The sequence below is a fragment of the Nyctereutes procyonoides genome, unplaced genomic scaffold (genome assembly GCF_905146905.1).
Source record: "Nyctereutes procyonoides isolate TBG_1078 unplaced genomic scaffold, NYPRO_anot_genome, whole genome shotgun sequence".
NCBI classification, from domain to species: domain Eukaryota; kingdom Metazoa; phylum Chordata; class Mammalia; order Carnivora; family Canidae; genus Nyctereutes; species Nyctereutes procyonoides.
In genome coordinates this window covers 32,579,435-32,607,279 of record NW_026575140.1, presented here as the reverse complement: position 1 = coordinate 32,607,279, position 27,845 = coordinate 32,579,435, and the positions used below count along the sequence as shown (strand labels likewise).

The 27,845-nt window shown below is 49.7% G+C and overlaps 1 protein-coding gene across 1 annotated transcript in view; it reads right to left on the bottom strand.

The window, feature by feature from the left end:
• Positions 1 to 27,845, bottom strand: part of CFAP74 (cilia and flagella associated protein 74) — a 65,589-nt gene that overhangs the window by 10,464 nt on the left and 27,280 nt on the right. The window contains exons 13-25 of the mRNA XM_055306856.1: positions 27,582 to 27,755; positions 26,955 to 27,073; positions 24,696 to 24,762; positions 24,189 to 24,278; positions 16,634 to 16,798; positions 15,406 to 15,568; positions 6,210 to 6,280; positions 5,520 to 5,642; positions 4,158 to 4,279; positions 2,565 to 2,693; positions 2,290 to 2,377; positions 1,444 to 1,617; positions 611 to 744 (exon numbers count right to left, since the gene is read on the bottom strand). Coding sequence (XP_055162831.1) covers positions 611 to 744; positions 1,444 to 1,617; positions 2,290 to 2,377; positions 2,565 to 2,693; positions 4,158 to 4,279; positions 5,520 to 5,642; positions 6,210 to 6,280; positions 15,406 to 15,568; positions 16,634 to 16,798; positions 24,189 to 24,278; positions 24,696 to 24,762; positions 26,955 to 27,073; positions 27,582 to 27,755 — 1,619 coding nt within the window. The remainder of the gene's footprint in view (positions 1 to 610; positions 745 to 1,443; positions 1,618 to 2,289; positions 2,378 to 2,564; positions 2,694 to 4,157; positions 4,280 to 5,519; positions 5,643 to 6,209; positions 6,281 to 15,405; positions 15,569 to 16,633; positions 16,799 to 24,188; positions 24,279 to 24,695; positions 24,763 to 26,954; positions 27,074 to 27,581; positions 27,756 to 27,845) is intronic.

Below are 27,845 nucleotides of genomic sequence, written 5' to 3'. Positions count from 1 at the left end.
CTATGTTTGTGGGTTCTAACTCTGCACTTCACTCCCTAAACTCTTACCACACGGGTACTCATTCCTGCTTGCCCACCTGTTGGATCCCAGGCGGCCACGTGTCCGGGGCAACAAGGGGGCTAGGCCCACCCAGGGCCAAACAGCAACTCAGGCTGGAATGCAGGTGGGAACAGGAGAGAGGAAGAGAAATGGGGGCAGGAGGGTAGGCAGTGGGGCTCACTGGGGAGGTGGCCTGGTGCCCAGCTGGACACCTGCACAGAATGCTCCAGAACATGCCTCACGGGGGCTGATAGTCTTGGGGAGCAACAAGAATCGGCCCCTTATCCCAGACCACCCCCTCTGCATCCTGTTTGACTTTTCTATCTACCACCTCCTCTGTCCCATCTGTCAGGATAGAATTGGGACTGTCCCTGTCACATAGTGTGATCAGAGCAAGTGGGGCTCATGTCCAGATCCTCTGCACACCACATGTACATGTTCACACATGCGTAATCACATGCTCACACACACATGCCCACACATGCACAACCCATAGACATCCACATGTGCACACTGCCACCCCTAAGCCAGCTGCCCCCCTCCCTCCACGCCCCTTGCCTGCCAGGCTTACCGGTTAATCTCTGACTTGCAGATGAGCTCGAAGCTGTACTCCTTGGCCTTGGTGGGTTGGAAGATCACGTCAAGTTGCAGTGTTTCTAGCGGTAGGATTGTCCCAAACCCATCGTTGGGTTGGATGTCCACAAACTAGCAAATGGAAAACCATTAATACCAAAGTGAAAACGGTGATCTGCTGGGGCTTATCTGGGAGCTGCATGGACATGTGTGTGGCAGTGTGTGTGAGTGGGTATGAGGGCATGTGAGTGTGTGTGCGAATGTGAGTGTGTGGGTGTCTGTGTGTACGAGTGGGTGTACATGAGTATCTGCATGTATGCGCGCGTGCTTGTGTGTATGTGAGTGCCAGCAGTGAGCACGTCTGTATGTGTGCAATCGTGTGTGTGATTTGTTTATGTGTCTATGTATGGTGTGTCTTTGTGAGTGTTGGCACATATATGAGCACTTGCATGTGAGTGTGTGCATTATGTTGGTGCGTTTGTACACATGTCTGCATGTATGTAAGTGGATGGCAGGGTTGGCGGTGGAGCGGCCCAGGGAGAATTGAGGGCGGCCTGGTCTGAGTCCCATCTTGGCTATCCTGCAAGGCCAGGCAGGAAGGGAGGGAAAGGAGTCTTGAGTCCTACTGGGGCAGGCCAGAGAGGGGGAGACAAAGGCTGGGGATATGGACGGTGGGGATGATGAGGGGATAGGAGGGCATGAGGGCTGGGGAGGGCTGAGACCTCCTGGTGCTGGGCATCCAGACCCTGGGGCAGCACTGCCCTGGCCCACCCCCAGAGCTTCCTGACTCTGTCCCCACACCCTGTGACCTTCCCTGACCAAGCGAGGTACCTTGGGGAGCCCGACGAACCCAAAGCCCTGGGGCAGGAGGGAGTGGTTGTAGAGGCTGACTTGTGTCCTGATGGCCTCATAGATGGTACAGTAACCAAAGTCCACTGCTGAGGGGCTGAGCTGCAGGTCTGAGGTGGTGACCACAGCATGCAAGGTAAACCCCACTGGCTTGATCTGAAGTGCACAGGGTGAGGGCAACCTGGTTACTCGCAGTCCATTTCGCAAATGTCTCCACTCACAAGAAAGGCAGAAGCATTGCTTCGACCTGGTGGCCAGACACAGGACTTTTTTGGAAAAGGCCATCTTGGGCAGCCCGGGTGGCTCAGCAGTTTAGCGCCACCTTCAGGCCAGGGTGTGATCCTGGAGACCCAGGATAGAGTCCCACGAGGGGCTCTCTGCATGGAGCCTGCTTCTCCGTCTGCCTGTGTCTCTGCCTCTCTCTCTCTCTCATGAATAAATAAATAAAATCTTAAAAAAAAAAAAAAAAAGGAAAAGGCCACCTTCCTGTAGTTGCTGACTTGGGAGGATAGGAAGGCAGGTGCCAACGAAGAGGGGAGTAACCCCGGTTAGGCGAGGCATGGGGGTGTGTAAGTGCAGGTGCACAGGTGTGCACACACTGTGAGTGGGCACGTGGGCACAAGTGGGTTCTGGAGCCAGGGGGACGCCCCCCAGCCCTGCCCAGCTCTCCAGGATCTGTCCTTGATCCACAAACACCCTGCCTTCATTCCCACTGTGTAGGGGATGCTGGGGTCAGGCCTCCGGGACCCACCAGGGCCCTGCCTTCTGGGGGGTGGTGCTCAGGTCCCCAAGAGTGCCCCACGTTCCCAGGAAGTGTCCCATGCAGACCTGGTCAGCCACCCGTATTGTCATCGGGGCCTCCAGGACTCTGCTTTCCTTGTCGAAATACTTCCCTGCATCTTCTGGGAGGGAGTGTCTGAAAGAGACAGGACACACTCAAAAGTACTTTTCTTCTTTATACTTGAAGGACGACAATAAAACTGACCTGTGAGTGGTGCTTTGGGGTCACACAGGAGGTAGAAGTGGTAGGCAAAGTAGGACATGCGAGAGGCAGGAGAGGCACTGCCTGCAGCCTCCCTGCCCTGCAGCCCCCAGGCACGCACCGCGGCAGGAACTTGAGCTGCACGGCATAGGAGGACTGGGCCTGGATGTAGCCTGTCTCCGGCAGGAGCTCCACATGCTCCCGCAGCTCCTTGCACACTTCAAACTTCAGACGCAGGGCCGCTTTTGACCTGCAGGATGCCGGGGGACATCAGACAGCAACGCTGTGGATCTGTTCCCGCGTCTGCTCCTGCACACCCCTGGCGCTCGTACCAGGCCAAGTGCCAGTGAAGGTTAACCACCCTGCTTGCTCAGGGACTGAGGGGCAGCCTTCCTCATGAGGGGTTCCTACAAACAGAAACTCTGCCATGGAAATATGGCCCCATTGGTTCTCAGAAACCTGAGTGTTTTCTGGGCAGACTGTGCAAAGTGTGGGGGCCTGAAGGAGTGTGGGGGCTGGGGAGGGGCTGGGCCCCATAGGCCTGGGGCACCTAGCCTTGGCTTTGTCCCCACCTCCAAGTCCAGAGCTGTCAAAGGAGGTAGCGTGGGCCCCACCAATCACAGGAGACTAGTTAGTGCCTCTTGCTCCCTGCACCCAAGCCCCGAACCCCCACCCCCTTCCATCTGGGTTCAGCTGGAACCTTCCCTATTTCCACCAGGAAGCTCCCCCACTCCCTTGCCTGCATTTGAGTCTCCACAAAGCCAAGTGACCTGGCCGACTGTGTCACAAACACATGCCCTTGCAAGCTCACGCACGCACATACATGTACTCACACCCTGAGTGTGCAGCTGGGGTCTTCACCTACCTCATAGGCCCAGGGATGCCCCCCTCAGCAACCCCCCCAAAGGTAGCTGCACCACCGTCCTGATATAAACTGACTGGCAGAGGCCGGCTAGCACTAGTTCCACACACAAGTTCAGGGGGGCCCCTCTCAAGTCCCCTGATGTGTGTGATCCTGGCACTGAGACAGGCAAGCCCCTCCACCAGCATGGTCACAAAGGAAGTCTGTAGGCCCCGCACATCTGTGAACCACTTCTGCACTGGCAGCAGGGCCCATGAAGCCCCTGCCCCCTCCCCACCCTCCCTGCATCAGCAGATGCCAGCACCAGGCCTGTGGGGAGCAAGCGTCCCCCCACAGCACCAACCACGGCATTTGCCTACTTGTCTCCACCTAAGTTGTACTTTAGTAAAACGTTTTTAGGAGTGACTAAGTTTTTAGGAGTGACTACTCTGGAGCCTGGATGTCTTTGCAAAACCCCACAGATAGAACGTGCTTCTTTCCTCAGGGGTTTGTCCACATGGCCTCACTCCTTGTTTTCCTGTCTGTGTTTATGATGCACCAAGTACCTGGGTGTGGAGGGGTGAGCATCCCCTTGTTGCTGGAGCCACCCAGACTTACTCTCCTAGAGTAAAGAGGTCAGAACCAGAGATGGATCCCACTGAGCTAATGTCTAGCTGCAGGTGGGGCTGCTTCCTACTGAGGCTCTGGGAGCATCCCTTTCCTGGCCCTTCCTGGGGTCTAGAGGCCCCACCTCCATGTGCCCATCCAATTCCCTCTGTGCCTGACTCTGGCCCTGCCACCCCTCGTAGGCTGGACCCTGAGAGTCAACTCCTCAGGTCCTCAGCTGAGTGGCAGCGTGGGACCCGGGCTCACCGTGTATGCACAAGGACAGAGTCTTGGTATAGCCGGTCATACATGCATATCTTCAGATCTACGTTGGGTTTTGGTACCCAGACGGGCACGTCCATAGCAACGCCCATGACTCTGAAATACAACTGAGTTTGAAGGTGAAAAGTCAGTAACACACACTTCTGTTGGCAAAGTGGGCAATGACGGTGAGCACTAACACCACCCAGCTGCAGGATGTTTGTAACTCATACCAGTATTGGAAGGTCACTGATCAAACCAGCCATGTTTTGGGGTCTGAGACAGTTTTCATATCATACAGTTTAAACAATCCTTTCTATTATCAAAATGTTCAAACATAAAAAGAACAGCACAATGGATTGTCATGTACCCATCACACAGCTTCATGATTATCCACATCTTTAGCTGTTTAAAAAACCGCTTTCATTACGGAATAACATGTCTCACAGAGAGATGTATGCTTTATAAAACTTTCCCAGCAAATACAGAATGGAGGCTCAGAGGTCTCGGGGGGACCAGGGAGAGAGGGAACCACTTCTCTCCCTTCCATGGCCACTGGCTCCTCCCAGTCAAACCCTGAGTCCGGGTCTCAGGAGGTTTGGGGGTGTGTGGGTGTCCTGAAGGGACAGCTGATGCCCAGCAGCCCCTCTTGAGCCAGGCAGGGGCCTAGCAGGGGAGGCACCATCCTGGTGTTACAGTGGTGAGCTGAGGATTCCATGGGCCTTCCTCCAGGACCCCTGGCCTGGGATGGGGGCCATGGAGCCCAGGACTTGCAGGACATGTGACACATAGGACGGCCCAGCCAGCAGACCCCAGGTCACAGGGTCCCTGGGGCAGAGACCAGAAGACTGCAGGCTGAGTGCTAGGGAACGGCATGGGGAGGCCGTGAATAATGTGAATCATTCAGTTCAGGAATTTGTATGCAGCCTTTACACATACGTGCACACATTACATCGATAAACTCAGTTTGCCTTTGGTCACAATAGACATTTCAACAAATTTAAAAGAACCAGAGTTTGCAGATCATGTTCTTGGAGCAAAATTTAATAAACCTATAAGTAAGTTAATAAATACATGATAAAAAGTAATGAGCAAAAACTTTAAGTATTTGGAAATTTGGAGAGGCATTTCCAGTAATTAAGAGCAAGGACTCCGTGTGTGCACAGATGTGCATGCAAAGGCATGTTCGTGTGTGTGTTGGCTATGGTGCTAACCATCTGTGCTACCAACTGGCTGTCTAGGCGTGGATAGCACAGGCAGCTGCCTCACAGGGCTGTGGTGGGGGGAGCACAGAGGGCAGGGATCCCGCGGCCCAGGGACAGCCTGGGCTGCAGTGAGGAAGGCAGGAAGTGGCAGTGGGGCACTCACAGTTGGGCACTGCTGATTCTTAAACATGACCTTGAACATGCTGTGGATGGCTCCTGGGGTGACTGGTGTGAAGATGACTGGTACCTTGATGGAGCTGAAGGGGCCAATTTCACCCTCCGTCACCTGAGAGGGAAGAGATGCCACAGACCCAGTCAGGCTTCACATTTCTATCAGGGCACCTCCCCCTGTCTTCACCAGCATGAGGTGCTGGTCACCATGAGTGTGAGTGTCCCTGGGTGGCCTGGCCCTGCCCTTCGAGGGTTCACTGCTCACTGCCCAGCATCACAGCTTAACCCTTCTTGGGATGCTCCAAGTGTGTGTACTTGCTCTCTTGATGACTTAGGGCCCTTGTGTATGTGCATGCACACACACATACACATGCACACACATGTGCACACACTGACGCATGCATGCACACACACATACCATGCTCCAGCCAGGGAGGCCCTGACCATGTTTTCTCGGAGGGCGACCCAGTGCCTTGTATCCAGGACGCTGTCCCTGCTGCTGGCCTGGACTCAACTTGGGATGGGGGTGGCCACAGGCCAGTTGATAGCGCAAGCTGCCTGAAGGCTGTGCGTTCAGACGAACTAGGTCTGGCCCAGTGGAAGGGCAACCTGGAGGAGGGGTAGCAGGTCAGGGATGCATGGCTGGAGGAAGGTGGACTGGGAAGCAGTAGGCCTTGCTCACCTCTCCCAGCGAGATCTCCATTTGTTCCTCACTGGGGGGTATGGTCATGACAGTGGTCATGGTCACTCCCTCTGATTCTGGAAAAGAAGGGCGTCCAGATGAGAGGTCTGGCCAGGTAGCCCGTGGGGCCCAGGGGTGAGCTGGGGTGCCAGGGGGATCTAGCCCCTCCATCTCCAGGACCACCAGCTCCCAGCCAGCTCCCTCTCTCTGGTGCTGCTCTGCAAAGAGGAAAGACCTAGTGACACAGGAGGGGCAGAGCGGGGCTTCTCAGGGGGACAAAGACAGTGGGCACCATGGCCTCTGGCGCTGGAGGCTGGGGGTGGGCAAGATGGCTAGAGCTGCAAGGCCCTAGCTAGGGGAGGTCAGGTAGGTGAGGGGAGCTGGCTGTGCATGACCAGTGGGGTGCCGTGGCCTGAAGGTCAGGGCTGGAGAAAACAGAGCAAGCTGGCCCTTTGGGGGTCAGGGGATTGGGGAGTGTGCTCACAGGGGTCTCCTATTCAGAGGAGAAACAGGGAGGTCCAGCAGAGAGGAGGGCTGCTGCAGAGGGAGTGGGGAGGGGCTGACATGCAGCCTGGGGGTGGAGGCATTTCCAGGCCCAGGGAGCAGAGGGACCAAGGTCTGGAAGTTGACAATGGTATTGCCCCCCAAATGTCCCAGCCTAACCCCTATTATTTAGTTTTATCTGCGTGTGTGCAGCTGGTGTGTTCCCATCCCTTGGCCACGTGTCAGGAAGGCCCCTGGAAGCAGAGGCTGATTCCTCTGGTCTAAGAAGGTCTTTCTGTGGACTTTGCTCATGAAGACAGAACTTACGGGAGAGGTGAAGGTTGGCACCCTTCCGAGTCCTCCTGTCTTGGACGGCCTGGCCTGGCTACTGCGTGGAGCCCTGGAGCTCTGTGGCAGCCTGTCCTGGGCCCTGCACCTGACATGGTGTCATGTGCCCCGTGAGGCTGGACTGTTACCCTACAGGATGGTGTGCACTATCTCTGGGGCCTGGGACTGATCTGGGCTCCTCCCATTTGGCACACCTGTCACCCCACTCAGTGGTCACACTGTCACCTGGATGGGGGGGCAGCTGACTGCCCCCATGGTGATGCGTATGTCCTTGTCTGCTTCAGGTGTACAGTTCGGACCTGAAGCCAGGCAGACTCTAGGGGCAGCTCTTTGTTCTGTGTGGATGGTGCTTGGGGTCTCTTGGTGCCCCAGTGTGGAACTGTGTCGAGCCATTGGCTAAAAACATGGTGAGCTTTCATAAATTCTAGAATCAGGCTCATTAATGAAAGCTTTCTTTAATCATGCATCCAATGCTGTTCTGTGCTATCAGCATAGAGTGGATATTTACTCACTTCCAGGATATCAGTTTACATGTGTTTCGACATTCTAGAAAATTCTCAGCAAGCATGTTGCTAAATACGACGTTTCTGGCCTCGAGCAGACCGATGAGACCTCCTCCCTCTGTCCTCCATGGCATGTACATTCTTTCATGTTTCCAGCTCTGGCCCTTTATCTGCGGTGAGAACATTCCTGGGTCTCTCCTCCATGGTGTCTCTCTACAGTTCATCCTACTGACTGGGGTTCCAGTTACAATGACCACATTCTCACTTCTAGAAGTTTTACTTGGTTCATTTTCAAACCAGCTTCATCTCATCCTTCAGGATGGTTTTCCATGCATTGAGTGAGTATGCTTGTTTTCTGTTCAGCATCTGATGATACCAGTATCTGAAACATGCAAGATGACAGTGCTCTGCTGCTTATGTGTATTGAGTGATTTCCACCTCTTTTATGAAGGAATAATTCACATGCAGTAAAATTCACCCCTTTCAGCATAGCCTTGACAAATGCATAGTGTATAGTGGCCACCAGGATCGAGATATGGAACAGTTCCATTACCCCTGAGCCCCCCGATACCCCTTTGTAGCCAATCCCTCCCCCAGTTCCTGAGAACCACTCATCTATATCATTTTGCCTTTCCCAGAATGTCACATAAATGGATTCATGGTTTGTGGTTTTTTGAGCCTGACCTTTCCCTGACCATTGATGCCTTTCTGATTCATGCATGTCGTGGTATGCATCACTAACTCACTCCCTCGTGCGGCAGGGCCGTGTCACCATGTCTGTGCACTAGTCAGCAGCCGTCTGCAGTTATACATAAACCCTCTGTAAACATTCACGTACAATTTTCCGTTCCATTATAGTTTTCCATTTCTCTTGGTAAATACCTAGGAGTGGGGTTTCTGGGTTGTTTGATGTTTGCTTACTTGGTAAGAAAATGCTGAACTCTTCCAAAGTTGCTGCATATCCAGTAGCAGAGGATGGGATTACAGTCACTTCTCACCAATGCTTGGTGTTGCCAGCTCTTTGTCTTTTTTTTCTTTTTTCTTTCTTTCTTTTTAAAAATATTTTATTTATTTAGGAGAGACACAGAGAGCAAGAGAGAGAGAGAGAGGGAGAGAGGCAGAGACACAGGCAGAGGGAGAAGCAGGCTCCATGCAGGGAGCCCCATGTGGGACTCGATCCCGGGTCTCCAGGATTATGCCCTGGCCTGAAGGCGGTGCTAAACCACTGAGCCACCCAGGTTGCCCTTTTTTTTTTTTTGGTTTTGATCTAGCTGTCTTAATAGGTGTGTAGTGGACATGCACTGTGGTTTTATTTATTTTTAAAAAGATTTTATTTATTTATTCATGAGAGACACACACACACAGAGGCAGAGACATAGGCAGAGGGAGAAGCGGGCTCCCTGAGGGGAGCTCGATGCGGAATTTGATTCCAGGCTCCTGGGATTGTGCTGAGCCAAAGGCAGACGCTCAACCACTGAGCCATTCAGGTGTCCCTCCACTGTGGTTTATTTTATTTTATTTTATTTATTTTATTTTGAACGTTAGCTGTTTTTTTTTAAGTTTTATTTATTTAATCGAGAGAGAGAGAGAGACAGAGACAGAGACACAGGCAGAGGGAGAAGCAGGCTCCATGCAGGGAGCCTGACGTGGGACTCGATCCCGGGGCTCCAGGATCACGCCCTGGGCTGTAGGCGGTGCTAAACCGCTGAGCCACCCGGGCTGCCCTCCACTGTGGTTTTAATTTGCAATTCCTTCACGTCTAGTGATGCTGAGCATCTTTTCGTGTGCTGAAATACTGTCAACAAATCTTTGGTAAAATGTCTAGGATTTTTGCCCATTTTTTTTTTTTAATTTATGAGAGATACACAGAGAGAGAGGCAGAGATATAGGCAGAGGGAGAAGCAGGCTTCCTGCAAGGAGGCTGATGTGGGGACCGATCCTGGGACTCTAGGATCATGCTCTGAGCTGAAGACAGACGCTCAACTGCTGAGCCACCCAGGCATCCTTGCCTATTTTTTGAAAAGTTATTTATTTATTTATTTATTTATTTATTTATTTATTTACTTACTACTTACTTATGAGAGATTGAGAGAGAGAAAGTGCAGGAAAGGGGCGAAGGGAGATAGGGAGAGAGAGACTCTCAAGCAGACTCCACACTCACACTGAGCACAGAGCCCGATGTGGGGCTCAGTCCCATGACCCTGGATCATGACTTGAGCTGAAACCAAGAGTCAGATCCTTAACTAACTGAACCCTCCACGTACCCTTTTTGCCCATTTTTAAACTGGGTTGTTTTCTAATCAAGTTTTGAAAGTTCTTTACATATTTTGGGTCTGTTCTTTATCAAACGTGTATTTTCCTAGTATTTTCTACCAAGCCATATCTTACCTTTTTATTCTCTTAGCATTATCTTTAGAAGAGATGTTTTTAGTTTTGATGAATTCCAGATATAATTTTTTATTATTATTATTTCATCATGACAAGTGTGCTCCTTCAGCCCCATCCCCTATTTGACCCATGACCCCCACCTCTGGTGATGCTCAGTGTGTTCTCTATAGTTAAGAGTCTATTTCTTGGTTTGCCTCTCTCTTTTTTCCTTTGCTCATTTTTTCCTTAAAATTTGAAAAAATAATTTATTTATTTATTCATGAGAGACACAGACAGATAGAGAGAGGCAGAGACACAGGCAGAGAGAAGCAGGCTCCATGCAGGGAGCCTGATGTGGGACTCGATCACAGGACTCCAGGATCACACCCTGGGCTGAAGGCAGGCGTTAAACCTCTGAGCCACCCAGGGATGCCCTTCCTTAAATTTCACATATGAGTGAGATCATGATATATGTCTTTCCTTGACTTATTTCACTTAGCATAATACTCTCTAGGTCCATCCATGTCATTGCAAATGGCAAGATTTCATTCTATCTTATGACTAATATTCTATTGTATATACCATGACTTTATCTATCTATTGATGGGTACTTTGGCTGCTTCCATGATTTGCTATTATAGATAATGCTGCTATAAACACAGGGGTGCATGTATCCCTTTGAATTAGTATTTTCATATTCTTTGGTAAATATCTAGTAGTGCAATTGCTGGATCACAGGGTAGTTTATTTTTAACTTTTTGAGGAACCTCCATACTGTTTTCCAGAGTGGCTGCACCAACTTGCGTTCACACTAATAATGCAGGAGGGCTCCCCTTTCTCCACATCCTCACCAACACCTGTTGTTTCTTGTGTTGCTGATTTTAGCCATTCTGACAGATGTGAGGGGATCTCTCATTGTGGTTTTGATCTGCATTTCTCTGATGATGAGTGATGCTGACCATCTTTTCACGTGTCTGTTGGCCATTTGGATATCTTCTTTGGAGAAATGTCTGTTCATGTCTTCTGCCCATTTTAAAAATTGGATTATTTGTCTTTTGGGTGTTGTGTCAGTTCTTTTTTTTTCAGTTCTTTATATATTTTAGATACTAGCCCTTTATTAGATATGTCATTTACAAATATTTTCTCCCATTTCTTTCTTTTTTTTCTCCCATTTCATAGGGAGAAATTATTTTTTTAGTTTTGTTGATTGTTTCCTTTGCTGCGCAGAAGCTTTTTATTTTGATGTAGTCCCAATAGTTTATTTTTGCTTTTGTTTCCCTTGCCTCAGGAGACACATCTAGAAAAATGTTGTTATGGTTGATGTCAAAGAGGTTACTGCCTGTGCTCTCTTCTAGGATTTTGATGGTTCCACACCTCACATTTAGGTCCTTAATATATTTTGAGTTTATTTTTATGGTGTAAGAAAGTGGTCCAGTTTCATTCTTTTGTATGTAGCTGTCAAGTTTTCCCAGCACCATTTGTTGAAGAGTCTTTTTCCCATTGGATATTCTTTCCCCTTTGTTGAAGATTAACTGACCATATAATTGTGGGTTCGTTTTTGGACTTTCTATTCTGTGTCTATTTTTGTGCCAGTATCATGCTGTTTTAATTACTGCCATTTTATAATATAACTTGAAATCTGGAATTGTGATATTTCCAGTTTTGTTTTTCTTTTTCAAGATTGCTTTGGCCAACTTCAGGATCTTTTGCGGTTTCACACAAATTTTAGGATTATCACAGGATCGTGCAGGTCTATTTTTGGACTCTGTTCTGCATTGAGTTCTAACTCTGTGAAAAATGCTGTTGGTATTTTTTGTTTGTTTGTTTTTTGCTGTTGGTATTTTGATAGGGATTACATTAAATATGTAGATTGCTTGGGTAATATAGACATTTTAACAATATTTGTTCTTTCAATCCATGAGCATGGAATGTCTTTCCATTTCTTTGTGACATCCTGAATTTCTTTCATCAGTGTTGTATAGTTTTCAGAGTATAGGTCTTTCACCTCTGGTTAACATTATTCCTAGATATTTTATTGGTTTTGGTGCAATTATAAATGGGATTGTTTTCTTAATTTTTCTTTTTGTTAGTTCATTATTAGTGTTAGGAATACAACAGGGGCACCTGGATGGCTCAGTGGTTGAGCATCTGCCTTTGCCTCAGGTCCTGGGATCAAGTACCGCATTGGGCTCCCCATAGGGAGCCTGCTTCTCCCTCTGCCTGTGTCTCTGCTTCTCTCTGTCTCTCATGAATAAATAAATAAAATCATTAAAAAAAAAGGAATGCAACAAATTTCTGTACATTGAATTTGTATCCTGTGATCTTACTGAATTCATTTATCACTTCTAGCAGTTTTTTGGTGGAGTCTTTAGGGTTTTCTACATATAGTAGTATGTCATTTACAAATAATGAAAGTTTTACGTTTTCCTTACCAATTTGGATGCTTTTTATTCCTTTTTTTTTAAAGATTTTATTTATGAGAGACACAGAAAGAGAGGCAGAGACACAGGCAGAGGGAGGAGAAGCAGGCTCCATGTAAGGAGCCTGATGAGGGACTCGATCCTGGGAATTTGGGATCAGGCTCTGAGCCAAAGGCAGATGCTCAATTGCTGAGCCACCCAGGCGTCCCTTTATTTCTTTTACTTATCTTATTGCTGAGGCTAGGACTTCCAGTACTAAGTTGATTAAAAGTGGTGAGAGTAGACATTCTTGTCCTATTCCTGACCTTAGGGAAATAGCTCTCAGTTTTCTATCACTGAGTATGATGTGGTTGTAGATTTCTTCACATAAGGCCTTTGTCATGTTGAAGTATACTCCTTCTGACCCTACTTTGCAGAGGTTTTTTTTTTTTAATATTTATCATTAATGGATGTTGTACTTTATCAAATGCTTTTTCTGTATCTATTGAAATGATCATATGGTTATTATCCTTTCTTATATTGATATGACATATCATGTTGATTATTTGCGGATATTGAACCACCCTTGCATCCTAGGAATAAATCCCATTTGGTCATGGTGAGTGATTCTAATGCATTGTTGGATTCGGTTTGCTGATATTTTGTTGAGGATTTTTCCATATACTTTCACCAGGGATATGGGCCTATAGTTCCCTTTCTTTGTGGTGTCTCTATCTGGTTTTGGTATCAGGGTAATGCTGGCCTTATGGGATGAATTTGGCAGTTTTCCTTCCTTTTCTGTTTTTTTTCACAATAGTTTAAGAAGAATAAGCAGTAACTCTTCTTTTAATGTTTGGTAGAAATCACCTGGGAAGCTATCTGGTCCTGGACTTTTGTTTGTTGGGAGTTTTTTGATTACTGATTCCATTCATTGCTGATAATTTCTTCAAATTTTCTATTTTTTCCTGCTTTAGGAATTTATCCATTTCTCCCAGGTTGTTCAATTTGTTGGCATGTAGGTTTTCATAATATTGTTATAATTGTTTGAATTTCTGTGGTGTTGATTGTTATGTCTCCACTTTCATTAGTGATTTTATTTATTTGAATCCTTTCTCTTTGTCTCTGTCTTCTCTCAATGAGTCTGGCTAGAGGTTTCTTAATTTTGTTGATCTTTTCAAAGAACTAGCTCCTGATTTCATTGATGTGTCCTACTGTGTGTGTGTGTGTGAAGTTTCTATATTATTTGCTTCTGCTCTTTTATTTTATTTTTTTCCTTTTCCTGGGTTTGGGCTTTGTTTGTTCTTCTTTTTCTAGCTCCTTTAGGTATACGTTTAGGTATAAGGAGACTTTTCTTGCTTCTGGAGGTAGGCCCGTAGTGCTACATTTCCCTCTTAGAACTGCTTTTGCTGCATCCCAAAGCAGGTTATAATATTTAAAAAATGGATCATACTTTTAATGTCATATCTAAAAAATCTTTGCCCAACACATGATGACATGGACTTTTCCTCTATGCTTTGTTTTAGAAGTTTTATGGTTTTAGATTTTACATTTAGGTCTATGATTTATCTTGAGTAGTATTTGTGTACAATGTGAGGAATGGATGGAGGTTAGTTTTTTAGCATATGTTTATGTAATTGCTAAGGTCTCATTTGTTTAAAAGACTGTTTTGTTCTCCAAGGAATTACATTTGCATCTCTAAAGAAGATTGATTAGCCATATTTGTGCAGGTCTATTTTTGGACTCTGTTCTGCCCCATCGAGTGTCTGTGTCTCTCCCTTTGCCAACACCACACTGTCTCGTCACTGTAGCTTTAGAGCAAGTCTTGAAATCAGGTAGTCTGCGTCTTCCAACTTTGTTCTTCTTTTTCAAAACTGTTTTTTTAAAAAATATTTTGTTTATTCATTAGAGACACACGCAGAGAGAGAGAGAGGCAGAGACACAGGCAGAGGGAGAAGCAGGCTCCATGCAGAGAGCCTGATGTGGGACTCGATCTCAGGACTCCAGGATCACGCCCTGGGCCGAAGGCAGGTGCTAAACCGCTGAGCCACCCAGGGATCCCTCAAAACTGTTTTAGATATTTTAGGTCCTCTGGGTTTCCATACGAATTTTAGAATCAGCTGTCCATTTCCACCGAAATGCCCTCACATGTCCAGAGGCTGCTGGCAGCTGTGCTGGGTGCTGGAGGGAGTCTGAATTGGCACAATCATGTTGAAAAAGAACTTAACATTAGCCAATAAAGGAGAGACGGCAAGAATGCGGCAGGTGAGCCTTGCAGACGCAAATGCACAAGGGGTGGTGTCTGGCACACCCTGAGACCCCACATGAGACTGGGCTGCAGCTGGTTTGTGACTCAAGGTGTGTTTGTGAAAGCAGACGCCACACAGCGGCGGAGACAGGAAGAACAGCTCACAGAGCAGCCTGAGCAACGGGACTGACTGCTCGGCTTCTGTGTGTAAGTGGCTGAAACAGGACAAAGCCTGCCACTCCTGGATGTGTGTTGAAGGGGAAACCAAAGGAACGGGGAGGCAGAAAGGGACGGGGACAGTCCCAGGAGCAGTCGCTGGAGCAGAAGGGGGCATGTCAGGGTGAGGCCGGGCCTGGGGGAATGCTCTTCCTTCTGTGCCTGGGGCTTGGGACTAGGGGGGCTGCCTGTTTCCTGACTCTTCTGTGGACTGCCCTCACTGCCCTCTCTATTGGCAAAGCTGGGGAGGGGGCCAAGACACCCCAGCCCCCCAAGACCCTGTCAGTAGAACTTCCCAGTCCTCCCTTCCCTCTCTTCCTCCTTTGTCCTGCTGCTGCCCCACTGAGGGCAGGGCTCCTCAACTGTACCAACAAGGACCCCCAAGCCTGGTGGTCCAAAGTTGGGTTCCTATAAATACCCTGTTAGCTTAACTGTGACTGCAAATTTCAATCCACTCCACAACCAGTATTTGTTTGAATGTATCTATTTCCTGATTAATGTCAAAGCCCTAGAAAAATACCATACAGTCCTGCCCTCTGGCACCCCCGGGGGCTCATCAGAGCCTCCTGGGAGGCAGCAAGTGCTCCAGGTGCTCCCAGGAGTCTGCCCCCCACCCCCCGCTGGGTCCAGCTCACCTGTGGGGCATCCTTCTTCCTGCTCCTTGTTGTCTGGCTTCCCAGACTCCTGCTGGCTTTGCATGTCAAAGGGAGAGGACTCATTGCCCTCCATCTGTTGCTCAGAAGGGCTGATGATGATTTTTTCGTAAGAACCTTTATCTTCATATGTGAACAGACTGCTCTGAAAAGGGAACACAACACTTTTACTAGCAGTTTTCCATTTGCCTTTCCCACTCAACTGCCCAGACCTCTGTTGCCAGGAGGGCCACATGGAGAGCCTAGCCACAATCATCCTCCTTGGCTCCCTCTCCCACCTGAGCCAAGCATGCAGATCAGGGCAGCAGCTGGCCCAGGGGCTCAGGGCCCAACCCTGCCTCGCTTGTCTCTAGCCCAGGCTGGCTCTTCCTTGTCCACATTGACGCTCTACCCTCCTGTCTTGGGATGCCTGGTCCCAATCCCCCTGTGGGATCGGAGCCCCAGGCCCCAGCTCCATTCTCCTGGCTTCAGTTCAGACGCCTGCAGGCCTAAGGGCTGACCCAGCCTGCACCCCTCTCCTCACCCACCATTGCCCTGGCCGTGTTCTGGGTTTACACCCCCACCCCTACCACCCCTGCCCCTACCCCACTGGTCCTCTGTCCCCTCTGGGGGAGATACTTCTGAGGCCTTTGCTAAGAGCCCTTAATAAGTAGACCAAACTGTGAAGTAGCTCAGTTCTTCTTACAGGAAGTTTCTCTCACCCATCCTTGCCCCCAAAAGACCTCCCAGTGTCCACTGAGTGTGACGGAAGTTGTTTCCACAGATAGGGGCACACAGTGTTGCTCTGAGGTTGTTCTCAATCACTTAGCAGCATGTCTGCATGGCCTTCCCATGAAAAGACCATTGCTCACCTCACACCTTTGGAAAAGGTGCAGGAGTGGGCAGGGTTTGCCTGCGGTGTTCAGGCCGTGTCCTCTTGGCCAGCCTCCTGCTGGGACTTCATAGGTGCACCAGGAGAAAGGTGGTCCCCTGTGGCTCTCAGCCACCACCCTATCAGCCACCACACACTCCAGTGGGGTCACTGTGGCTCTAGGTGTCCTCTCACGGAGCCCAGTCTCTCCCACTCTGCCTGACGACACCCAGCCCTATGTTGACAGACTCCTGTCATGTTAGTTTTATACTCACAGGACTGTGTGGGGTGCAAGGAGGCCTCATGCCTTCCCCTGGGTGAGCAGCCACGGCTCATGATCAGGACAGGCAATATACTTACTATTTTCATGACTGACTGGGAGAGGTCCATCTCATAGGACTCTGAGGCCCGAACAAACTTGAACCTGGTGCCCAAGCCCCCGATGTTGGTCAGTGTGATGATCCGGGACGTGGTCTCCCCCACCACATAGCTGCCAAAGTCAATGAGCTCCTTGTCGAGGGACAGCTGCCGAGAGACCCAGGAAGGAGCCAGGGTAAGTGTGCTAGGCAAGCTCTCCTCTCCCACCTGCTGCCCTACGGCCCTGAGGGTACCCTGGAGCGCTGGCCCCTTCCTCTGGTGCCAGGCTAAGTCCTACATCAGGTTCCAGGCGGGGCCTTTGCAGACCCCAGGAACACGGTCCACATCCTAGAAATCCTTGGTTTGTAGATTGATCACGACAATTTGGGAGCTCCTAAGCTTCAATTTTTTCTTTTCTTTTCTTTTCTTTCTTTTCTATTTTTATTTTTTTGCTTCAATTTTTTAAAAAGTCCAGTTAGTTAAAAAGAAATGAGCTACAAGCCCTGAAGAGACAAAAAAATCTCAAGTGGCACATTGTTAAAAAGGTACATACAGCAATGCCAACTGTGTGGCATTCTGGAATGTATGGCATTTTGGAAAGAGGTCAGTGGTTGCCAGCAGTGTGGGGGCGATGAGCAGGTGGACACAGTGGGGCTGGGGGGCAGTGACACCATTCTGTGTGACCGGAGGGGTGGTGACAGGTCCTTATAGCTTTGTCTGAGCCACAGGACGCACAGCAATTAGGGCCCTGTTACCCACCATGCACCCTGGGACCCTGGGGTGGAGGGGACAGTGGAGGCTGGGGCACCCGGGAAATTCTGCAGCTGCCTCACAATTTTGATGTGAACCCAAAACTGCTCTAAATAATAAAGTCTATTGAAGAATATATCATTTGGGACTTTGAGGAAATTTCAACAGAATGGGAAATGTCACACAACCATGTCTCTTGGTCAAGGTTTGAAGAGACAACCTGAGTAGGGACAGTAGGGAATAGGTGTGGAGCTAAGTGACTCTGGGGCAGCACAGAGCCTGCAGGCTGGGTGATCAGGGCACGGGTGGTGGCTGGGGGAGCCACGCTCTCCCTGTTGGACCTGCTCACAGGTCAGCAAGGGGAAGAGACTAGAACGATCCATGTGGTCCTAGATTAGAGGTGGAGGTGTCCATATGAAGGTTTGGAAGTGCCAACATCCCAGCTCCGATGGCCACATCTTCTGTGCAGATACCCGTTTATTTTTTTTAATTGTATGTATGTATATATATGTATGTATTTATTATTATTATTTTAAAGATTTTATTTATTTATTCATGAAAGACAGAGAGAGAGAGAGAGAGAGAGAGAGAGGTAGAGAGAGGCAGAGACACAGGCAGAGGGAGAAGCAGGCTCCTTGCAGGGAGCCCGACGTGGGACTCGATCCTGGGTCTCCAGGATCATGCCCTGGGCTGAAGGCAGGCACTAAACTGCTGAGCCACCAGGGCTGCCCTGTATTTATTTATTGAGAGAGAAAGAGTGTGCATGTGAGCAGGGTCGGGGGGACTAGGGCAGGGGGAGAAAGAGTCTTAAGCAGACTCTGCACTGAGCAAGGAGTCTGACTTGGAGCTTGATCTACTGCCCTGAGGTCACAACCTGAGCTGAAACCAAGAGTCAGGAGATGAACTGGCTGTGCACCCCCTACCCCAGCACCCCCAGATACTGGTTACTAACATCACTCTCCAGGAGAAGAAACCGGGCTATCTAGGGAGAGGACTTACTCTAGGATGGGGGGCAGGAGGTGCGCAGATGAACCAGGCACGTTATCTGGTATTAGAAAGAAAGGAAGTGTCCTCAACCAGAAGTTGTGAACACAGTAATAGTCGAGTGTCAGAGGACCTCAGGGCCACTGAATTTCTTCTAAGAAAAATGTGAGCAGCAGCAGAAAGTTGTATTTGATTCTAATTCAAAGAGTGAAATCAATAAATAATTTTTATAAATTAACGAATGAGGAAAAGATAAATCTCCCTTACAGAAGAATTCCAAATAATCCACATGGCTGTTTGAGTCTCTCCCGCCCCTCTGGCCCTCCCACAGAGCACAGTTTGGCAGGAGGATGGCAGAGCAGAATCATTACTGTGAGGAAATCACACTGAGTCAGGTGATGAAGGTCATGGGGCACTGTGAGGCATGGTGCTGGTACATGTGGGGCTTTGTGTAAATGTGTGAGTATGGGTGTGCATGCATGTGGGGCTGTGTGTGAGTGTGCACATGTGTGCAGATGTGTGGGGCTGTGTGTGAAGGTGTGGGTGTGCATGTGTGTATGGAGTACGTGGGCAGATGACCTGTCTCCTGGCTGTAGGTCACCAGACTTCCAGAAGCCATGTGTGGACAGGATGGAGGGTGGCCCTTCTCAAACATGCTGAGCTGGAGGCAGTGCCTCGGTGGGCCTGGGTTGCTGCCCTGGAAAGGGGCTGGTGTGTTCTAAGTGTGGGAGCAACAGGTCATAGGTGAAATCAGTGGCTGGTGGGCTGCACTGTGGGGCACCTTGTGTGCCCCTAGCAGTTCTCCCTTCTTCCTGTTTATGACAGAGCCCGAGCTTCAGTGGAACATGGGCTCTACTGCCCAGTCTACCTTATAGCCAGAGGTCAGCATGCCACCATCACTTCCAGCTCATGCGGGGGGACCTCCCTTCCCCCTTCCCTCTGACTAGGAAGGTACAATGCTTGGAAGCCATTTTTTGAGGGTGGCAAGGCAGGATGCCAGCCCAGCCCCTGACCCCTGAGGCAGAAACAAGTCCTTGCTTAACTGAGCTACAGTCTTAGGCACCTTTGTCATGGCAGCTCCACTTGATGATCTGATGATCAAACTGCAGGGAAGCCCAGAGGACACTAGGAGCCTATGCTGGGCATTTGACGGTCCTTCTCTGCACTTGCCAATGGGCCAGCCTAGCAGATGAGTGCTTTCCAGGTCCATCCAGAAAGGAACCTGAGGCCTGCCTCCGGGGGAGCAGGGCTTCCAGGTGCCCAGCCTTCTCCCATGGCCGAGTCCGGGGTTTGAATCTTGACTCCACCACATACCTGCTCTTTCTGAGGGCCTGTTCCTCAGCAAGTACTGCTGCTTTGTGCCATGAGCTGCTCTGAGAACGTGGTGTCCACACCATGCGGGGGTGGCTCAGGAGCCCTGGAGCCCTGGTTGCTGGAGGCAATGTGTTCTGTAGCACACATCAGCTCTCCATGGCTTCTGTGAGGCTCAGCAGCCACCAGTAGAGATGCCACTGCCCTGGGGCCATAGCGCACAGGCTGTGTATAAACCTAAGTGGGGGCCCAGGGCTGCCATGGCCACGGCTGGGCCATGTGAGCACCAAGAATGGAGACTAAAAGATCAATTTAGTCTTCAGATTGTGGAATACGCAAAAGCCGTGAATCCATGAGGAAACAGGAAGAGAGAGGACCTAACTTGCCACCATGAGAAGTGATAATTACCAACTCCTTATGCTAAAGACTAGTAAAGAAGTGAAAACATAGGGAAAGCAACAAGTCAGTACTGAAAACGGCCTTCTGAGCCTCCCCTGTGGGGCTGGAGGCCAAGGGGTTGAAACCAGGGAAGCACAGCTGCCTCTCGTGACTCATCCCTCCTCAGGAAGGGGCTGCTTCAGGCAGGAGGTATGGTCATGGCTCAAACCTTGAGTTGATGGCCACACTTGGTAGGGAGGTGGCAGTTGGTGCCACACTGGGGTTCAAGACAAGGTGGCGGGTTGTTGCCATGTTACCGGCAGCATCAGTGGCAGACGGGAGAAAGACTCAGGGGACTCGGATATGACATATGACAACAGGTGTCGAGTCTGAAGGAAAGTGAGCAGAGCCTATGGGACCACGGGTGGGCCACCATTGGTGGACTAGAAGCCACATCACAGAGGTCCTGGCAGCGGAAGACAAGGAACATGGTCCTAACTCCCAAGTTTGATGAAAGACATGAATATAAACATCAAAGCAGCTCTCTGAACTCTGAGTAATATGAACCCAAAAAGACCCACGTCGAGACACATTACAATCAAACCACTGAGACCCAGAAGGGGAGGTGATGACCCAGTGCACAGGAGGCCTGGCAAGGTCATCAGCAGATTTCAGAAACTCTGGAGGCCAGAGGGCAGTGGGTGGATGTATACAAAGGGCTTAAAGGGAAAAGCTGTCAACCAAAAGCCTCTCTCCAGCAAAACATTCCCAGATGAACAAAAGCCGAGGGCCCTGCAGGAAATGCACCTGGAGCACTCTGAGGCCAAACGGGGAGGAGACTCAGGAGACAGTCACTCAAAGCCACCAGGAGAAATACAGCCTCAGTAAAGGTGAGCGCACGGGCAACATAAAAGCAAGTGTTCTTGTCACAGGGCTTTAACTGTGGGTTTTGTTCTCACATGATTTAAGAGACTAATGCTTTTTTTAAAAAGCAGGTATTAGTCTAAAAGCTAATGTTATCATCACTTTGGTTTGTAATCCACATTTTGCTTTCTACATGAGAAGAGACTAATGCGTGTGAAATATTTTGAGTTCCTGGTTTTGGACACACAGTCACAAAGATGTAATTCTGTGACATTAATACCCGAGCCGTAAAGGGGCAGACATTCTATCAGCTACTGGACTTCAGCTGCAAGAAATCCGAGAAATCCGAGTCAGGGTGCTTTAACGTCAGGATGTGAAATGGAATCCCTTGGTAACCACAAAGGAAATAGCGACAGAATGTATACAAAAGGAAATGGGAAGGAATTTAAATATTTCACTATAAAAAAATCAACTAAACACAAAAGAAGACAGTGATGCAGGGAATGAGGTTCAGGAAGGCAAGGAGTGGCAAAGAGAACCACGGCCTCCGCACCTACAGGCTTGACAAGGACGGACATTCTGACACATGCGGCAACAAGCATGACTCCTGAGGACAATCACAAAAGACAAATACCACGTGATTCCACTTACAAGGCACTTAAAGCATTCAAATCCCCAGAGACAGAAGGTGGTGAGGAGGCGCGCAGGGCCATTGCAGTTAAGTGCTGCCTGGGGACAGAGCTTCCATTCTGGAAGGCAGGAGAGTTCTGGAAAGCATGGAGGCAGTGCCTGCCCATTATGAACGCATGTAATCTACTGAAGCGTGGACTTACACTTGGCTAAGATGGTAAATCAACACAGTGTGGGATCTTGAGGGTATCCTAGCTGGCAAACAGCGATGGGAGGTGGTTTGGGGCAGCTGGTACATGTGAGTGTGGACCAGGTAACAGGCCGGGAGGAGGCATGTGGATGTTGCAGGGGAGAATATTGTGACTATTGTGACCTCTCGTTCATTCCCGCTTTCGGTCTTGACATCCCGTGCTGTCCTGGAAAGGGGGCTTCTTTCTCTGCTCCACTGATGGAGCATGTTGCATGTGACTTGTGTTAGTCAACATTGTTAGGAGATGCGATGAAGGAGGTTGTGTGGGTGGCCCTCGTTTCCAGGGCTGTGGCTGTTATCCATGAGAAGCTACTGCTTTGTTCACTTGTATCCTGAAGTGAGCCACCTGGCCAAGCCCAACCTGACAAAATACTTCCTGCTGTGATAAGCTGCTAAATGTAGGAGTGGTTTGTTACCCAGCATCATTGCAGTAAGTGCTGACTCATTCACTCAGGAGGGGCCATGGTTGGTGGTTTCTGCAGGAGAATCTCCTTTATTCTACATGAATGTGGAAGTTTTTTAAGGCTGAGGTGTTGATATTGCTGGTTTACTGGGAAGTGGATCAGCAAAGCACACACCAGGCAGCACATCCTGTGTGGGCTATTTTTTCTGTTTTTTCCTTATGTTTGAATTTTTTCTTAATTAAAAAGAGGATCAGTGATGACTACATTTACCATGATGAGCACTGAGTAATGTATAGAACTGTCGAATTGATGTTGTACACCCCCAACTAATACAACACTGTATGTCAACCACACTCCAATGATAAAAATTTAAAAAGAAAAGAATTTTAAAAGACTCAGTCCTACACAGCAGAGGTAAACAAAATGAAAAGGCAACCTATAGAATGGGAAAAATATTTGCCATCCAAAATATATAAAGAACTCACTCACACAACTCAATGGTGAAAAAAGTTTGATTAAAAATAGGCAAGGGGGATCCCTGGGTGGCTCAGCGGTTTAGCGCCTGCCTTTGGCCCAGGGCGCAATCCTGGAGTCCCGGGATCGAGTCCCGAGTCAGGCTCCCGGCATGGAGCCTGCTTCTCCCTCCTCCTGTGTCTCTGCCTCTCTCTCTCTCTCTCTCTCTGTCTATCATAAATAAATAAATCTTTAAAAAAATAAAATAAAAATAGGCAGGGACACCTGGGTGGCTCAGTGGTTGAGCGCTGCCTTCAGCTCAGGGAGTGATCCTGGGGTCATGGGATTGAGTCCCACATCCGGCTCCCCACAGGAAGCCTGCTTCTCCCTCTACATGTGTCTCTGCCTATCTGTTTCTCTTGTTAATAAATAAAAATAAAATCTTTTAAAAAAATGGACAGAGTACCTGAACAAACATTTTTCTTTTTTTAAATAGACAATTTAAAATTAAGGCAGTTCTTATGGATGGAGCACTCAGGTGGTTGATCCATGGGGTACTATGCAGCTCTTCTCCACTACCCTGAACACACATTCTTCTAAAGGAGACATGTAGACAGCCAACAGGTGTGTGGAAAGTTACTCAACATTGCTTGTCATCAGGGAAATGCAAGTCAAACTACAATGAGGTGTCACCTCACAGCTGTTGGAACGGCTAGAATCAACAGACAGATGTTGGCAAGAATGTGGAAAAGGGGAACCCTCATGCACTGTTGGTGGGAGTGCAAACTGGTACAGCCACTGTGGAGAACAGTCTGGAATTTCTTCGAAAAGTTAAAAGTAGAACTACTCTGAGATCAGCAATCTCATTTCCAACAATATATCCAAGGAAATGAAACCACTAACTCAAAAAGACACCTGAAACCCCATATTCACAGCAACATTATTTACAATAACCAACCAATGGGGACAGCTTAAGTGTCTGCCAGTGGATGAACAGATAAAGAAGATGGGGTAAATGGTACGATGGAATAAAAAAAGAAGGAAATCGTACCATTTGGAATAGCTCAGATGAACGTTGAGAGCACTTTGCTGGGTGAGAGAAGCCAGGCAGAGAAAGACACTGTACGACCTAACTTATGTGAGGAACCCACAACCCCAGCTCATGTGCAGACAGCAGAGGTGGTTGTGGGAGGTGGTACAAAGGTACAAATCTCAGTCATCAGGCCTGGGGAGGTGTCCACAGCATGATGACTATAGTTTCAGAAGGAAATAGAGGGGACATCACAGAGCATCCGAGGTGACCGAGTCTCCTGAGATCAGCCCTGAGGTCTCCCGGTGGCTGCAGGACTTATCCCTGCTTCCCAGCGTCCACATGAACACTCACTTGCTCAGAGCAGTACTCGAGCTCTCACCTGCCCAGGCCGCTGCTCCAGCCTCACCCGAGCTGTGTGGGACCGAGGCCCAGACCTGGATGCACTGCTTGGTGCCATCAAGGCTTCCCTGGAGGTACTGGCTCGGGAGTCTCTGGACTTACCGTGCATTTCTTTGTGGAGCACTTCAGTGGAACAGAAAATGCACCCGTTTGAGCCAGAAATGAGATGTTTCCTTCTAGATCTTTGTTTATCTAAAAAACAAAACACCCCAACCACCATAACGTTTGTAACTTTGCCTTGTCTTCAGAACCATGGGCTGGACCTGGGTGTGGCGGCAGCAGGAGGAGCCCCACACTGGCCACGGCCCCTTAGGACACTTGAACATGCCCCATTTAGACCCAAGAGCACCAACGGATCACACCTGCTGGCTTGCAAACCATCAGGGCAGCCTTGTAATTCTTCCTAACATCAGAAACATTGCTGAATGTGTCTGGAAACAGAACAGGGGTCTGTGTGACCCCCACTGAGGCCCAAGTTTCCCTCCTCCAGCACCAATCACATCGATGTCTGCAGAGCCCAAGGAGAAGCAGAGACCCAGTTCCATCCACCACTCACTCACAATGGAGGAAAGTCCGTTTACATCACTTGGTTTTGGGACAGGCACTCACCATGGGCTTGAAGGTGACAAGTACTTCGCAGGACATCCCGGCTGACATGGGACCAGGGGGATCAAAGCTACAGGCACAACAATTGACAGTATATGTAATCAGAGCAGTGGGAAGGCATAGTTGGACAGAAGCAGACACTTGAGTGGGTCTCTGCACTCCTTCCCACCTGTGCTGGGCACTGTGGCCCAGTGCCCCAGTGCCCAGGTCCCAGGAGACACTCAAGTAACATCTGAATGTGTGCAGAGTAAGGGAGTCGATGGGCAAGTAAGGCAGGTCCCCAGAGGGGGCAGATGCCACAGTGTGAGCAGTACTCATGGTTAACCTGGGGACATGAATGTGCCGGCCTGGAACCACAGGCCTAGGGTTTCAACACAGCGAGAGGGGTATGAGCCAGGTAGGGGACTCACACTGACCCTGCACACAGCTGGGACCCTCTGAACCCCAGTTTCCGTGAAACAGGGAGATTTGAGGGCAGTCGGCCTGTCTTGGTCTGGATCCTGAGCGAGAAAAAGAAGCTCCCAGAGAATTTCTAATGTGGGATGTATTTTCAGAAGGTTGGATTTTACCAAAGGTGCTTGAATTAGAAAGATATAAGCTAAAAATTTAATATAATTGTCTCCCCCCTGGCTGGTAATGACCCCACAGCACCAGGCAGAAGCAAATCCAAAATGTCTCTGGTTGGGAGGGAAGGTTTTTGATGCCACATCACAGAGACCCAGTGGGGCAGAATCCCTCTGGTGAGAAGATGGGAATCCCAGGTTGGAAAGGACACATGTAAGCCAACGACATACGTGCAGACAGTAGGGTCAAACTCCAAGGTCCTCGGATGAGAGAATGATTGAATGGTGACTTTAAAAGATGTAACATTAAAACTATCAACAGACAGAGAATCACAGATATGAGAAGGGAACAAGGTACCATCGAGATGTAGCTGCAGGCCTGAGGCAGGAGGCAGGACTTTGAGAAATGAGAAGTATGGCCACTGAAATCAGAGACTCAGTGAGCAATTTCAACAGCCAATTAGACCCAGAGTGAGAAGGGCCAGGTGAGCGTGGGACTCGAGACCACACCTGAACATATGGCTGGAGAGGTGTCCACAGTTGTTCAGAGGTCTGAGTCCTCAGGGAGCCCTAACACATCTAAGAAATCAGCCCACACCTGCAGGACACGGGAGATAAGGAGGTCTCAAGGTGACCAGAGGGAAGCCAGACAACCCACAAGGGCTGCACCTTTGGGCTGGAAGCCAACTTTGCAACAGCAATCATAGGGACCAGAAGATGGAGGGTGATAACCGCAGTGTGGGAAGAAAGTAGCTGTCAACGAGAGATTCAGCTCCAGCCCCCGCAGGGAATGCTTTAGGATCGACTCCCCAAGACACTCGCAGATCAGCATGAAGAATGAGTGGACCGCAGGTACATCCTGGGTCTCCAGGACAGGACAGGACAGCATAACAGTGCTAAAGGGCAATTTCTGGGCATGCTCTGCCCACATAAGCCTTTGCAGAGCAGGGAGAGTCCAGAATGCTGCTGGAAAGAGGAGGGGGCACACAGATCCCATGTCTGACCTACAAACAGTGCCCGGAAAAGAATAGCATGTCCTATGTGGGAGAAGCTGACCAGAGCCCAGGTCAGCAGGCACAGATTGTGGGGACAGGTCTCAGGGATGGGTGGTGGGTACCTGTCCTGCTCCCATGCACTCCAGCCAGGAGTCCTAGCGCCATCCTGGGTCATTGTGGGCCTCCAAATCAATTAAAAGCTAGCAGAAACCAGGAAGAAATTTCCTTAAAACCAAAGGCAAAATGCGAAGGAGAAGAAAAGAGAGACACTGTAGTGGAGACAACAGGTCTGCCTGAGAAAGATGTGGGGAAAAAGCAAGGAAGAAGCAACATTAGGGGGGCCAGGTGGATGGGAAAAAGACCCACTCATGCACCAGTGGGGTTCTGCAGAAGGAAAGGGAAACATGGTGACAGAGTGGACATGCAGACAGTTGGAAGGGACCATTCTGTGGCAGGGACGGGTCTAAGCTTCATACAGAAAAGGCCCAACAACTGCCAGGGGCATCTTGGCCAGAATGGGTGATACACTACAAGGAAGGGCATGTGGCCGCCACACCCGGATCATGCAAAACGAGGTTGGCCTCCAACAACACCCACACAGGGAGAGAGACAGCGCAGCCTCCAGCGGAAGGTCTCACACGGAAGCACTGGCTGCGAGGTGGGAAGACGTGAGAACCACCCACAGCCCACGCCACAGCCCTCACTCTATGTGGATGAAGTCCCGGAGATGCTCCTCCACGCCCATCAGTTTACAGTAGTTGATGGTGTATGTGGCGTTTATCAACGTGATCTTCTTCTTGTACACTTTGCCGATATCAAAATCCTGGGAAAAGCAGAGGTTATTTGGAGCCTGTCGGAGGGCAGCCACCTCTGTGAACATGTGGTGACTTTCCTCACATCCGATGGCCACTGTGAGGATGCCAGAGGAAGGTCTGGGGACAAGCGCGAGGACCATCCTCACAGACCAGGAGCAGTTCCCCAGGTTTCCTGACCTGGGAAGAGCCCTTCTGGGGGCACACGAAGTGCAGGGAGAGTGGGGTGGGAATTGGCTTTCTGGGGAGCCAGGTTGGTGTGGGCTAGGCCGGAGCCCTACTGGGATGGACAGATGGATGGATGGACAAGGGACTGCATGCCAGCCCCAGAGCCCCCGCAGCCTCTCCTGGCTATGAGTACGTGTGGGCACTGACCTCCTCGCTGTCCCTCTCCAGGGAGGCTGGCCCTGAGCAGGGGACCCTCAGGGGCTGGTGTCTGACCCCCACCCAGTCCCCTGCACCAGGGGAGGCTGCTTGGGTTTGTCCCTCCTGCACACCCACTGGGTTCTCAGGGCTCACCTTGAAGTGAATGAGCTTGGGCTTGCTGTTGAATGGGCAACCTTTGAACTCGTGCCCTGACACCACCTGCTTGTGGGTCACTCGGCTGCGTAGCTGCTCCATGGTACGGGCCAGGATGTCCTTGTCCATCTTTGTCCCATCCACGGGCTTCCTGTCTGCCTCCTCTTTGGGCACCTGAGGTTCCAGTAACAGTGGCTGGCACCAGGGGCAAGCCCAGGCCCAGAGTGGCACTCTGCCCCCCATGCCCTGGGGGGTGGCTGGGGG